Below are 15,688 nucleotides of genomic sequence, written 5' to 3' on the forward strand. Positions count from 1 at the left end.
CCTTCCATAACCCTCACCGCTCTCCCTAATCCTGACCCCTAACCTCACGCCTCTCCCTAACCCTCACCTCGCCCCTCAACCCTCTCCCTAACCCCCACCCTGACCCCTAACCCTCACCGCCCTCCCTAAACCTCACCTCTCTCCCTCAACCCTCTCCCTAATCCTGACCTCTAATCCTCTCCCTAACCCCCACCCTGACCTCTAACCCCTAACCCTCACCTCTCTCCCTAACCCCCTCACAGCTCTCCCTAACCCTCTCCCTAACCCCTAACCCCTCCCTAATCATAACCCTCACATCTCTCCCTAATCCTGACCCCTAACCTCACCCCTCTCCCTAACCCCCACTCCCTCCCTAACCCTCACCTTTCTCCCTAACCCTCACCTCTCTACCTCAACCCTCTCCCTAACCCTCACCCCTCTCCCTAACCCCTAACCCTCACCCCTCTCTCCCTAACACTCACCCCTCTCTCCCTAACCCTCAACCCTCTCTCCCTAACCCTCAACCCTCTCCCTAACCCCCATCCTGACCCCTAACCCTCACCCCTCTCCCTAACCCTCTCCCTAACCCTCACCCCTCTCCCTAACCCTCAACCTAACCCTCTCCCTAACCCTCACCCCTCTCCCTGACCCCTCTCCCTAACTTCTAATCCTCTCCCTAACTTCTAACCCTCACCCCTCTCCCTAACCCTCACCCCTCTCCCTCACCCCTCTCCCTAACCCCTCGTCCTAACCTTACATGTTCCACATAGACCTGCTACTCTGTGAGGTATTGTACTGTACTTGCCCCATCTGGACCTCTTCCTCCATTTACCCTTCTAATTCTGTGTTTCTACCCCCACTTCCTTTCTCTCTTTCTGGACTCAATCCCCCTTTCTCTGTCTTCCCCTAACCCTCTCCCACTCCCACTATCTTTCTACTCTCAACTTCCTCTACATTCCGTCTCTCTACCAACCCTCTCCCTCTGTTTCTTTCTAGTCTCCCACGTGCCTCTCCTCTCCCCGCTTACCTCTGCTCTGTTCAGTAACACAGTCTTTATTTTCTCTTCTGTCTCACTCAGGGCATCAGTGTGATCTTCAATGTGGCTCTGGCTCTCCTGAAGGTGAGTTGCTGCCTCTGTGGAGACCTACACACGCGCACACAAACCGCCAGCCACGAGGCCGTGTTACCACAGCGGCACACCACAAGCTTAGACATAGAGCTAAGGCTTCGATTTCATTCTAATCACATACACGCACACGCACACGCACACACACACACACACACACACGCGCCGTTCTTCTCACACCGTTCCTGCTGTGCTCTTGGCAGCAGTAATGTTACAGAGGGTTTTCCTGTGAGGGGGTTCTGGGCTGGAAAAGTCTCTCTCTGTCTCACCGTGTCCCTCCTCTCCTCTTCCAGACCTCGCGAGAAGACCTGCTGGCGACTGACTTTGAGGGGGCGCTCAAGTTCTTCCGAGTCCCGGTTCCCAAACGCTACCGCTCAGAGGAGAACGCTAAGAAACTTATGGAACTGGCCTGCAGCATGAAGGTACTGCATTATTCACTGCCTAAAAATCCTGCGTATCCAGACTAACTGTCCGTGGACACTACTGCCGCCATTTTGAACCTACCCTGGCTATCTCCACCATGTCGTTTTCTCCTTAGTTTGAATTTACTATGGTTAATTCAGTCACTTAATTGTCCCCCATGATGAAATGGGTGGGTGGGGGGGGGGGGGGGGGGGGGATTCTCAGACAGCACTTGCCCCGATTTTGACGAAACTTGGGTGAATGATGCGTCTTGCCATGGATATCCGCCATTTACCGAATCACTCTGATTGGCCCAAGGCGGGAGCTATAGTGATTAACTGAAATTTGTGAGACACACCAGAGAGGAAGAGAGGGAGAGTGAAAACTCGAGAGGGATAACTCTGCCCAAAATCTGTCTTCTCCAGCAGGTGGCGGTTTTTGTCTTACACATGACATGGAGTACTGCGAGTGGATTAGCTAAAGAGACGAGAAGGGGGTAGCTGCATCCCAATATGGCGACTTAAAAATGGGCGAGTAGATGTGTGAGAAGGCATGTCGAATGCACTCTGCTATCCACCTCATTTTCCAACGCTTTCAAAACACTGAAGCCAAACGCCGGAAACTGCGTACAACTTCCTCTATGCTCGCTCATTATCATAATTCATATGCGCACCACTAGAAATCCCTGCATTAGCATGTTTCTGTTAACTGATACATCATGACAAAATACACAATTTTACTATCCTGCAAATACCTTGACCTTTTAGGTCAAGGTATTTAAAAAATATATATAACTGAGATAAAAAAAAACAACATAACTGATCCAAATGGTTGTCCAATCAGATGCAGTTATTTCTAAATGAATATGCACAGGCTTTTGAGTGGCTATACTCTGCAGGTTTCAGCCTAGACAAGAGTTTTGTACTCACTTGAAAACAGTAATCACATTCTTCATTACACTGTGTTGTTGAAGCCTGGGTAGGATACATTTGCTGTCCCTATAAAACGTAATAGGCACGCACTAGGTACGCAGCCTCAGGAGAGCACAGCGTATGATTTCGTTATCTGATCAACTTTTTCTTTTTTTTTTTGCTGCGTAAATTGACTGGATATATTCACTGCAGTATTAAGCCTAACATTGAGCTTATGAATTATAGGCTAATATGCATAACCTTCTAATTTAGGCAATATCTCGAGCCTGTCTGTCTTCATTGGTCTGTTTTGCAATTATGTACCTGGCCGCGCCACTGATGGCCTCTCAAAACCGTTGTTTCAGCATGAAACAAAACAGGACATGTGAGCGGTTATTCAAATGAGCCGACATTAATGCAGTTTACAGCCTATGGACAATACTTGTGTATTCACTTGATAACAATAATACATTCCTCATTGCACTGTGTTGTTGTAGCCCAGGTATAATAATGTTCTTGTCTAAAAATGCAGGCCTAGGTCTAAAATCAATAGCGGAGCGTTGCGTGCCCGGGGACCACAGAGTGCCAGTCTGGAGGAACATCACCACAGATCTGCCATTTCATAATCTCTTTTCATTTATTTTTTCTTTCACTGACGAGTAAATATTTAGCCTATAGCCCTAATATTTAGCAAATGAATGGCCTACTATCTAGCGAATATTTAGGTTCTTACTTTAGCTACACATCACTAGCCCTCTCTCTTCCAGCTGTTCCCGTGCGCAACAGGCTATAGGCTACGCAAGCCTCGCCGCAGTTGGCCATTCCTCTTCTTGTGAAATACCAGGAAAAGCTATCGGCTACTAAAGCTATAGGACATTTTTTTAAATTTTTTTATCATGTTTTATTCTAGGCCTACTTGCCTATTTGGGGATATTTAAATACAAGTTACAATATTATTTTTCATTGGGCCTACATGTACATTGAAGTATTGTTTGCAGTTGTCACTATGACAATGAACACACCCAGAAAGCACTGAATGGTCGGAACCAATGCATTAGAGACCTCAATGAATGGTCTAGTGTTACCACCTTATTCATTTATAGGATGCGTTGATCAGTTGATTGCCAGGTGTAGGACTGTAGAACGATAAATGTTCCTCTAGTGTAGAGGCTCACCAACGCTTTATAGTTACGTATAGTGTCGTTTATCACTATAGTTGTTGGCTTGGTGGATGGCTCGGGCCTTAACTCTGACACAACACAACTAACGTGATCACAACAGAACTAGCCAATTAGTAGGTATAGCTCGACTTTTATAGTCTAAATGTACTCTTTCAAATAATTTACACTGGCAAGTTTTCCACTGGCGTTCCGCGGAATTCGATTCCATCACTTCCGTTGTTTGGCTGTGCGCATAGCATCGAAAATGAGGTGGGTAGGTTAGAAGGTTTTGATGGAGCTGTGTTTTTTTCTTTTCTTTTTTTTCCTTACGTTTCTTACCACGCAACTACCGTAAATTTGAGCTACTGTTGTGTGTGTACTGTTACATTATGCGTTTGATTACTTTGGCTGTTACCCTGATACAGACTACTATGTGGCTATACTTCCCACGCCGTTGCTGGACAGTAGTGCTGAGCAAGCGGGAGCGAATGGCAGTGTGTCCCGGTAAGCGGGAGCGAAAGGCAGTGTGTCCCGGTAAGCGGGAGCGAAAGGCAGTGGGTCCCAGTGTTGTTGCCATTCTTACTCTCCCCATTGAGTAGGCGGTTTGTATTAAGGTGACATCTGTATGGTTATAAATATTTGTTTTATTGTGTAGGCTGGCTGCTATACTACTTGAAATAAAATCATGGGAGGGAGGGGGAAATGAGCTACCGCCGGCTATATCTCAGTTGTCAGCGGGCACGTCGAAACAACAGCGGTGGACTGGTTGCCGGTGTGCCGAAAATCTCCCCCCTGACAGAATCCCCCCATTCGCATTTTTCATTGCTGCGACTTGTTTGCTAGTTGATATTTCTGCTCTTCACTCCGTTGTCAGTCTAGTCTACATTTCACTGATGTTAGTAGCAGAAAGCATTTTTGTCTGCAGTTTTCGGTTTGACTATTTGTTTCAAGTGTATGTAGCGGTTCTAACTTGTATAACGCTCTGGGCGATCCCCACCTTCATCCACCTTTATCCGGCACAACACCGGGTTATCGATTCGTGTGCAGCCCAATCAGCCACTCAAACCGTTCTTACTCCTTTCGACACACCTAATTCTCCCGGTCGCCATATTGGCCTGCAGCTTCCTGATAGAGACTCGACATTCAGGGATGCCCGCTGGCCAGGCAACATCTGCCGAGCTCACCGGGCCAGTTAATCAAGCTTTCATATGGCCGCTTGACCCAGTACATTTTCCCCAAAAATATATACTTGTATTCATTTATTCGTTCACAATCATCCCGAAGTCTGACGCTTCACACTTGTTATCAACCAGCTGTTTCCAAGCAGAGGCAATAATGTCAAAGCCTTCCCTCCATCTCGGAGTGAGCCCCTCAGGCTATGTCCTGTGTCCTCGCGGAGCCGAGAAGCCCATCAATTCCTGCTTGTCAAGACATTAACATGATTTAGCCTATACAAGTCACTTGAATATTGTAATAATGCTTTTCAGTAGTCTAGGTCTATAGCCTATAATTGTTTAAAAAATTGGACTAATTCCCGAAGCTGTTCATGAGCTAGGCCTATGTCGTTTATCAGCTGAATGTCAACTGTCGGGTGGCAAGAACTCACAACTCCTCACACAGCTGATTGCAGTGCAACATTCCTAAATTAAATATCGGGAAAGTACTAACGTTTTGATGGCAATTATTGAGAAGAGCTGGATCCCAGCAATTTTGATTAATTGGAAACGTTTTACATTCATTTGAGTGTTTGTCATGAAAATGTTTTTTAAAAAGTGACCACAGGAAGCGCATCGGCATTATAATGCATAAACGGTAGGAAATAGTCACTGTAAGATGCACACAATTACACTGTATTTATAAACACTATACAAAATCACATGATTTTATTAGTGTAAGTGGTAGTTTGATGTTTGCTATTGCCTTGTTTTGTCTTCAGTTTGTGTGTTGATAAGGGAGGCAGGCTACTGTAGTAGAATCACCTCAACCTTAAGAGAGTTCAGATGCAATTTGGTCTCCTTCACAAGCTAAAGAAAAGTTGTATGAAGTTAACAGGATGCAAACGTGGCTCTCCTTTCTACTAGCAAGTTAGTGATGACCTCTATTAAATTGGGGCTTTATTGTAATGGAGCATTTGAGATACTCCAATAAAGATCATTTTAAGCTGATGGATGGAAGGACCAGGAAGCCTTCAGTACTGCTTGACTGTGTTTCAGCACTATGTAAGGGACCAGCAACGAGGGGCTATGCGTTCTATGGAAAATAATGCACGCCATGGAAGGTGTGCGCCGCTCTGCATGGCGTAGTAGCACCACTAACCTTCCACGAAGTTGCATTTTTTTCCCCCATAGAGTGCCAAGTTGATTATCCCCAACACAGTGCTGAATCACAGTCACACAGTAATGCTTCCTGGATGTTTCATCCATCCAGTTTTAGCCTTAGCCAGCACCATCTTCAGATTAGCCTTAACCAGGGGGCAGTGCTACCGACGTTAACTGTGTATGATTGCTGGATAATTCTTATTAAGTCTAATACTGCGGGTAATGGAGTCGTCCATGCCGAGGGTTTTCAATTTGTCAGAGCTAATGGTTGGAGGCTTCGGCATCTCAGACCCCGTAAGGGGAGGAGTAGAGACCAGAGAACGCTCTGACTCCGACTCGCTGCTTAATGGGGAGTACCGGTTGAACGTTTCTGTCGGCTGAATGAGCGATACCGGTTGAGCATTCCTACAGCATTTTCTTCCAGAAGCCATGAGAAAATTGTCCGCCTGCGGGGACTGTGTGAGGGGATTTATACTACTATCTGTACGTATTGGTGACACAGGCGCTGTTTCATCCTTTCCTACACTGAAATGACCCTTGCCTAACGATTGCTTCTGAAGCTGGGCTTGCAGCACGGCTATCCTCGCCATAAGGCGATCGTTTTTCTGTATATTATGAGTACAGCGAATTAGAAGGCATCATGTTAATGTTACTACTTAGCTTTGGCTGGTGGAGGATCCTATAGAACCATGTCCAGATAAAGCATCATGTTAATGTTACTACTTAGCTTTGGCTGGTGGAGGATCCTATAGAACCATGTCCAGATAAAGCATCATGTTAATGTTACTACTTAGCTTTGGCTGGTGGAGGATCCTATAGAACCATGTCCAGATAAAGCATCATGTTAATGTTACTACTTAGCTTTGGCTGGTGGAGGATCCTATAGAACCATGTCCAGATAAAGCATCATGTTAATGTTACTACTTAGCTTTGGCTGGTGGAGGATCCTATAGAACCATGTCCAGATAAAGCATCATGTTAATGTAACTACTTAACTTTGGCTGGTGGAGGATCCTATAGAAACATGTCCAGATAAAGCGTCCGGGGAGAAACATTTGAATGAAAAAAGTAGAGTTAGGGAAAACAATTAAATATAAAACAGTAATTAAAAAGTAAAAACCGTGTAGTTGGCAGGTAGCAACGTAACATTAGCAACAAACCGCACAGCATCACGTAAACAAGTCCACAAGTTGTGACACTATAGTATTAGATCTCTCTTCCTCTTACAAAAGCCACAGCACATCACAGATCACGTCAAACCTTGTAGCCCGAATAACAGCAACGTAGCTGCATTTGCGTTTGTTTAAGCTGTTTTCTAGTGACATTTATTTGAATACATCCATAACAATGAGCTAATGATGCACGATTTCGCCTGGGGTAGAACATGTGCTCTCTCGTCAGGACACTGTTGTTCAGAAGAGCTAGCGAACACAATCACTTCAAACTGAACTAGCTGCCTTTCCTTTCGTTTGACCTGTTTTCTATTGATAGTTCTTTGTATATAGCCATAAAAAAATTATGCTGATTCATGATTTCGCCTGGCTGAGTGAAGCTGCCTGCCTGCCTGTGTCTCATTCTGACATGTTCATTACTATGGGACAGCTGGAGATCAAATCTTAATATTGAAACAATGGAGACAGACATCTAGGTTTATACAAATCTCTGCTGTTGGAAACTAAATATTAGTCTAAAAGAAATGTGAGATAATGTCTAGATGCTTTTTATAGTGGAGATCAAGTTTATAACTTGACTGGCTGGGCTGATGAGACAGTAGATTGCACAGTCAGATGGGGCAGAGTAAATAGCCATTTTAACGTCATAGATTTAGCTGGTGGTAATGTGGAATAGACACCAGCTGGAATGCTGTTTTAACCAATCGTTTGCTTTGGTAACCAGTTGATAATAGAACTAAGGCACCACTGGGCTTTGTGGTATATGTCCAATATACAATCGCTAAGGCCTGTGTCCAGACAGTCCGCAGTGCATAGTGCATAAGAACAATATACCACACTTCCTCTGGCATTTTAAATAACCAGTCAGAGGCAGTGTTGAGCTGCAATAGAAACTGACAGCTACAGTACACCTTCATAACCTTATGGCCTGAGCTGACTTTCTTAGGCCAGGAGAGAGAAGTATTTACATCCTATATGGATTTGTATCGAAATATTTGGAAACGGACTGTATCTAAAATCATCTGAAATCATTTTCAGAAGTGTCTGCTAATCCTAAACGACATACCTATGCTCTGTCCTGACCTAGAAGGTAAGTCTGGTCTATGCTTAAGAATAATTCTTTTTTATCCCTTTACATATGTATTTTGTATCTAAAAATATTCTCAAAAGGGGTTGGCTTATCCTAAACTGCATTACGTAACACCTACAGTACACTCGGTTGGAGATTACCTGCGTCCTTGTCCTCTGATTCAGACAGGCTTTAGAACAGGTCGACCTGTCTTGTCACATCTTTTATAAGGTAGGGCATGGGGTCAGGCTTAAGATCATGCACTCTATGACCTCTGACCTTTTTTTGACAGGTCTGGTCACCCAGGGCTGGTCATCTGGAAGTTAGTCGTAGAGCAGGATTAGGATCTTAAGGGCTAAAAAGAGCAGGCAAGGTTCTCCTGGTGAGAGACACAGCCACACCCACTCACCCTCCCTCACACCCTCCCTCAGGGTGTCACAAATTCTGTCAGAGTTCAGCCCAGAGCCTGGCGGCAATATCAGGGACCTCTCCTCTCCCCCTCTTACCAGCCTAAACCACCCTGCTCTGCCCAACACTTTTCTCTGTACAAACCACTTTACAGAAGCAGGTAGCCAGATATGACTGTGCTCCGATTCAATTCTTTAGGCTTGAGTGAGTTTGCATAGCTCAAGCTAAACCAGCTGTTTCCTTCCAGCGATCTGCTGTGGCTTTTAGTAAGAGGGAGAGGCCTATTACTAAAGTGACCACACTCAGTATTTAGCACAGCCACTGTTTACAGGCAGTACACACCCACACACATACTTTGCATAGTGCATACACAGTGAAACACACACACACAGCCTCAATCATGTACATACACAGTGGAGCTGAGAGGAGAGAGGGCACACCGGGGTCATACTGCTTTCCCCCTCTCGCTCACTGACTGCATAGGTTGACATTTTTGTCCTTTTTAAAGGGGCAATCAGCAGTTGTTACATCCATTTTTGGACTCATAAATGAATGATTCTTGAAGAATATAACCTGTAAATGCCTCATGAGCTTAGTTTAACTGACGTACCCCATCAGAATCCACAATATAAGATTGTTTTACTCCAATGTTTGTGAACAAAGCAAACATAAACAAACACCGTATAGCCTCAAAAACATAGTTAAAACTATAATTTTGGTCAGACCCTGCATTCATAGCTTTGTCTATGAATTTGCGAGTGATTGCTTATCTCCAGCCCAATCCCTGATCTTTTTTACCAAAACAGTGGCGGGGTCTACACTGTTGTTTCAACTGCTGTTTGGCTCTTCGAGTTGATCATGTGTATGTGGGTACAGTATGCTAACTCGTGTGCACGCAGTTATTTTATCTGCACAATTCTGTAAAAATGGCCTCATGGACATTTCTGGGGCTGCCGTGTCGAATCGAACAAGTGACAATAGTCTCATCATGTCATAGGGTGTGTCAGTGACCCCGGTGAGTACAGTTCTGTTCCGTTGTTGTTCAGTCAGCAGAGATGCGCTGTGTTGTCAGTGACACGACCCAGTGTTCCTCTTCTGCTCGGATGGTTTCTCTGACAACAGCTGTCAGACTGGGACAGATTGGGGATCTGACTGGATGGGGGCACTTCCTGCCCTCAACACTCTTAACTTTCTCACACTGTGTCTGGTCTGGCTCAACCTCACTGTGCAACGTATGCACGTACGCTCTCTCTCTCTCTCACTCACTCGCACTCACTTTAATATACAAAAGGCTTGCATTCAAACTCATGTAGGCTGTGCTGTTCTAGAACGTAACCAGTAGCTACTAAGCCCTCATAGCATAGCAGGTGTGTCAGTGGTGTAGTGAAGCCAGTGTATCCTGAATAGCTGAATCTGCAGTCATCACTGGGACCATTATGGACCTGCTCCTCCACAACAGACCCGGTTCTGTACTGTGGGTCGTAGCCGGAGGAAACCGCAGCCGGCTAAATAGACCTCATTTACAACGAGGTGCCTGCTGGAGAAAGAGCATACAGTATTTATGCCCCCTACATGCTGATTACAACATGCTGAGTGTGCTTTGAGAAACTGCTGCTCTTTGTACAAGGGCAGCAGTGGAGAGAAGTGAAAGGCAGGGCTTTTTGAAAGAGCTGTTGATAATCACAGATGCATGGTTGTTCATGGTTATTATTGATGTGCTGTACATGCAGCATAACCAACGAGTAACTCGTTCTTGACAAATATGCAGGTTTGTTTTATCAGTAAATTCCTATTTAGTTATTATCGATCTCTCTTTGGTCCTTTTTTGACATGTATTTTTCCATATTATAGACAGGTCTTGTGTTTTTTAATCAAATCAACTATATGCACTGAGCTTGTCTGATGCTTTAAGCACACTATTTGATGAAATAATTAAGACACAAGTGACCAACATGCCATTGGAACAAAGGAGTGATGGTTGCTGATAATGGGCCTATGTAGATATTCTTTAAAAAATCTGCCGTTTCCAGCTACAATAGTAATTTACAACATTAACAATGTCTACACTGTATTTCTGATCAATTTTATGTTATTTTAATGGACAAAAAAATGTACTTTCCTTTCAAAAACAAGGACATTTATAAGTGCCATAGTACTAGCCATCAGAGACACCCTGTTGCCTGGAGCTGTAACCAGGCTTTGGGGAGCCCCCACAGCACTCGCAATGCCCTCACCCTTACCTCCTTGTTGTGTACTGTAGACCTACTGTAGACGTGGTCCAGTAACAGTGCTGTCTGTCCCTGTCTCTACAGATCAGTCAGAAGAAGCTGAAGAAGTACGAGAAGGAGTACCACGCCATGAGAGAGCAGCAGGAACAGCAGGAAGCTCCCATTGAGAGATACGAGGTACTATGCATGTTTTCCATTTGAGTCATTTAGCAGACGCTCTTACCCAGAGCGGGTTACAGTTGGTGCATTCATCTGAAGATCGCTGGGTGGGGGCAGCCACATATCACAGGGATAGAAAGTACATTTGTCCTCAAAGTAGCTATCGGTAGAGTCACACAGCATTGGCGTGAAGGAGTTGAGTTAGTCTCTTAAGTGGGCTGTGCACACAAACATCTACTTGTGCACAGCCTCATTATCCATTACGTAGTTGTAATGCCAGGAATGTCTGGAGGGGAATTTGTGTACGGCAGCCAGGTCAATTTTTAATCTAGGCTTATTCTCAAAGGTTGTTATTTACAAGCATAGTTAAACATTATATATGTCACGAGTTGAGAGAAACAGGAAGAAGATCGGAGGATCTTCAATAGTGCAGCCAGGCAACAGGCTTCTCTCTCGCTATTCTCCACTCTTTCCACTCTTTCCACTCTTTCCACTCTTTCCACTCACTCACTCACTCACTCACTCACTCACTCACTCACTCACTCACTCACTCACTCACTCACTCACTCACTCACTCACTCACTCACTCTTTCCTTTCTCCACTCTCTCTCACTCTCGTCTCCTCTCCCAATCTTTCTACTTGTTCCTCTCACTCTCTCCTTCACCTACCCACTCCTACTTTCCTCCTCTGCCCTTTCCTTGTGTCCTGTAGAGGGAGAACCGTCGTCTCCAGGAGGCTAACATGCGTCTGGAGCAGGAGAATGATGACCTGGCCCATGAACTGGTCAGCAGCAAGATCGCCCTGCGCAAGGACCTGGACAACGTAAGGCTGACACATCATCCCAAAATGTAGTTTCTTAGATTTGTGCAAGTATGTAAACGTGGGCGTGCGTGTGTGTGTGTGCGCTCGTACGTTTTCTGTTATCCAAAACCCATTTAGCTGTCAAATCCATTTTTTATTAAAATAAAAATGTTTTAACCTCCGATAGATTTGTTGTTGTCATTTGGTATTAGCTATTGTCAGTTGACCTTGTCACTGTATCCATGTGTGCAACTGTCCCTCAGGCTGAGGAGAAAGCAGACGCTCTGAACAAGGAGCTGTTGATGACCAAACAGAAGCTGGTGGATTCGGAGGACGAGAAGAGGCGGCTAGAGGAGGAGTCTGCGCAGGTCTGTCTGTCTGGCTGGCTCTGTTTGTCTCTTCGTTCGTTTGTCTGTTCATCTGGCTGGCTGTCTCTGTCTGAAAATAATATTGCTGTCTTGGAAGGACAATAGAAGTTCACTGACAATGGAAGTGAATGTGTTGGATTGATCGATAACTAATTATTTTGAAGTGAACTGCCATTGTCCTCCGGAGTATTGCTGAATATTTTTTCCATCATCAGATTGCTTTTCTGTTCATGCACCTTGGTGGGAAAGCAGTATTCTCTCTCTCTTTTTCTCCGTCTCTTTAAGACAGGGGGATGGTGGGCTCCCCCATGTACTGTGGCCGTGGTCTGTGTTCCAAGGACATGACTTATCGTCTAGCACAGGGCCTACTGTATTTCTTACTTACTTGTACAACTGTCTCAGGGGGCATCTGCCATTGCCACTGTCATTTGCTGATGTCCTCTTGATGATTACATATTTTCTACTCCGTGTGTGTGTGTGTGTGTGTGTGTGTGTGTGTGTGTGTGTGTGTGTGTGTGTTACTCCTTGAGTGTGTCACTACTGTACGCACTTTACAGGCCCAAGGACAGTTGACTCCTGTCCTGACTGAGATGAAGTCCTTATGTTTTAGGTTAGAGGTGAAGTTATTCATAATGCATGTGATATCAAGTTGGTGTGCCTGTCTGTCTACAGCTGAAAGAGATGTGTAGACGGGAGCTGGACAAATCAGAGTCTGAGATAAAGAAGAACGGTTCCATCATAGGAGAGTACAAACAGGTACGGTAGACTATTGTATTCTCCCCATTCTGTATTCAATCAAATTTCATTCAAATGTATTTACAAAGTCCTTTTTACATCAGCAGATGTCCCAAAGTGCTATGCAGAAACCCAGCCTGGTGTTACATGGCCATTAAGGCCAGATCGTTCTTCAAGATGTTCAAATGTTCATAGATGACCAGCAGGGTCAAATAATAATCACAGTGGTTGTAGAGGGTGCAATGGGTCAGCACCTCAGGAGTAAATGTCAGTTGGCTTTTCATAGCCGAGCATTCAGAGGTCGAGACAGCAGGCGCGGTAGAGAGGGAGAGTCGAAAACAGCAGGTCCGGTAGCTCTTCCGGTGAACAGGTCAGGGTTCCATAGCTGCAGGCAGAGCAGTTGAAACTGGAGCAGCAGCATGACCAAGTGGACTGGGGACAGCCAGGAGTCATCAGGCCAGGTAGTCCTGAGGCATGATCTTCGGGGGGGGGGGTTACATTCACACAGGACACCAGATAAGACAGGAGAATTACACCAGATATAACAGATTGACCCGGCACATAGACTATTGCACCATAGATACTGGAGGCTGAGACAGGGGTGGGTCAGGGGTCACTGTGGCCCCATTCGATACCCCCGGATAGGGCCAACCAGGCAGGTTATAACGGCACCCACTTTGCCAAAGCATACCACTAGAGGGATATCATCAGACCACAAAATTACTACCCCGAGACAAGGCTAAGTATAGCCCACAAAGATCTTCTCCACTGTACGAGCTAGAGGGGTCACAAAACCGGACAGGAAGATCACGTCTGTGACTCAACCCACTCAAGTGATGCACCCCTCCTAGGGACGGCATGGAAGAGCACTAGTAAGCCAGTGACTCAACCTCCGTAATAGGGTCAGAGGCAGAGAATCCCAGTGGAGAGAGGGGAGCCGGCCAGGCAGAGACAGCAAGGGCTGTTTGTCAATCTTTCACTCCAGTGCCTTGCCGTTCACCTTTGCACCCCTGGGCCAGACAACACTCAAACATAGGACCTACTGAAGAGATGAGTCATCAGTAAAGACTTAACCTCTCTGGGATATGTGGGACTGTAGCGTCCCACCTCGCCAACAGCCAGTGAAATTGCATGGCACCAAATTCAAAACAACAGAAATCCCATAATTAAAATTCCTCAAACGTACAAGTATTTTACACCATTTTAAAGATAAACTTCATGTAAATTCAGCCACAGTGTCCGATTTCAAATAGGCTTTATGGCGAAAGCACACCAAACGATTATGTTAGGTCAGCACCAAGTCACAGAAAACCATACAGCCATTTTCCAGCCAAGGAGAGGACTCATTAAATTAATCACTAACCTTTGATGATCTTCATCAGATGGCACTCACAGGACTTCATGTTACACAATAAATGTGTGTTTTGTTCGATAAAGTTATCTTTATGTCCAAAAATATAATTAGAAATTGGTGTGTTATGATCAGAAATGTAGGATCAGGAGTTGTAGCGATGAGACAAGATAGTAGCTACTACAACAATTGGATACCACGTAATTGGGGAGAAAAAGGGGAAAAATGAAAAATATATATATATATATATATAAAAAAAAACTTCTCCTTAATGCAACCGCTGTGTCAGATTTCAAAAAGGCTTTACGGTGAAAACACACGTTAGGTTAGGTCAGTGCTAGTCACAGAAAAACATCCTGCCATTAACCAAAGAAGGAGAGGTGTCAGAAAAGTCAGAAATAGCGTTATAAATATTCACTTGATGATCTTGATCGGAATGCACTCCCAGGAATCCCAGTTCCACAATAAATGTTTGTTTTGTTCGATAAAGTTTATTTATGTCAAAATACCTCCTTTTTGTTTGCGCGTTCAGCCCAGTAATCCAAATGCATAATGCGCGATCACTTGTTCAGACAAAATATCAAAAAAGTTATATTACAGTTCATAGAAACATGTCAAACGATGTATAGAATCAATCTTTAGGATGTTTTTATCAGAAATCTTCAATAATGTTCCAACCGGAGAATTCCTTTGTCTTTAGAAATGCAATGGAACGCAGCTACCTCTCAGGGGCGCTCGCGTGATCAGCTCATGGCACTCTGCCAGACCTCTAGCTCAAACAGCTCTCATTCTCTCCTCCTTCACAGTAGAAGCCTCAAACAAGCTTCTAAAGACTGTTGGCATCTAGTGGAAGCCTTAGGTGGTGCAATATTACCCCATAGACACTAGGCAATGACTTGAAAAACTACAAACCTCATATTTCCCACTTCCTGGTTTGATTTTTTTCCTCAGGTTTTTGCCTGCCATATGAGTTCTGTTATACTTACAGACATCATTCAAACAGTTTTAGAAACTACAGAGTGTTTTCTATCCAAATATACTAATTATATGCATATTCTAGCTTTTGGGCCTGAGTAGCAGGCAGTTTACTCTGGGAACCTTATTATCCTAGCTACTCAATACTGACCCCCAGTCCCAAAGAAGTTAAAGGTCGAGACAGAGTCTGTGTCTCTCACATGGAAAGGCAGACCATTCCATAAAAATGGAGATAGGAGAAAGCTCTACCTCCAGCTGTTTGCTTAGAAATTCCAGAGACAATAAGGAGGCCTGCGTCTTGAGAATGTTGCATATGTGTAGATATGTACGGCATGACCAAATCGGAGAGAAGGGTAGGAGCAAGCCCATGTAATGCTTTGTAGGTTAGCTGTAAAACCTAGCCCTAGCCTTAACAGGAAGCCCGTGTAGAGAGGCTAGCACATATGATACATTTCTTTGGTTCTAGATTCTAGCAGTCGTGTTTAGCACTAACGGAAGTTTATTTAGTGCTTTGTCCAGGTAGCC

At 44.7% G+C, this 15,688-nt stretch overlaps 1 protein-coding gene across 11 annotated transcripts in view; it reads left to right on the top strand.

Moving 5' to 3' along the window:
* LOC110523933 (rab GTPase-activating protein 1) overlaps positions 1-15,688 on the top strand; it is a 136,649-nt gene that overhangs the window by 107,318 nt on the left and 13,643 nt on the right. For all 11 annotated transcript variants that reach the window (XR_016496080.1, XR_016496078.1, XR_016496079.1 and 8 more), the window contains 6 exons: positions 1,058-1,099; positions 1,399-1,527; positions 10,858-10,950; positions 11,645-11,755; positions 11,998-12,102; positions 12,775-12,858. Coding sequence is in view for 8 of the 11 variants with exons in the window: in XM_090234997.1 (XP_090091123.1) it covers positions 1,058-1,099; positions 1,399-1,527; positions 10,858-10,950; positions 11,645-11,755; positions 11,998-12,102; positions 12,775-12,858 (564 nt within the window). In the remaining 3 variants the exon portion in view is untranslated. The remainder of the gene's footprint in view (positions 1-1,057; positions 1,100-1,398; positions 1,528-10,857; positions 10,951-11,644; positions 11,756-11,997; positions 12,103-12,774; positions 12,859-15,688) is intronic.

The sequence above is a fragment of the Oncorhynchus mykiss genome, chromosome 5, assembly GCF_057628025.1.
Source record: "Oncorhynchus mykiss isolate SJ-2025 chromosome 5, ASM5762802v1, whole genome shotgun sequence".
NCBI classification, from domain to species: Eukaryota; Metazoa; Chordata; class Actinopteri; order Salmoniformes; family Salmonidae; genus Oncorhynchus; species Oncorhynchus mykiss.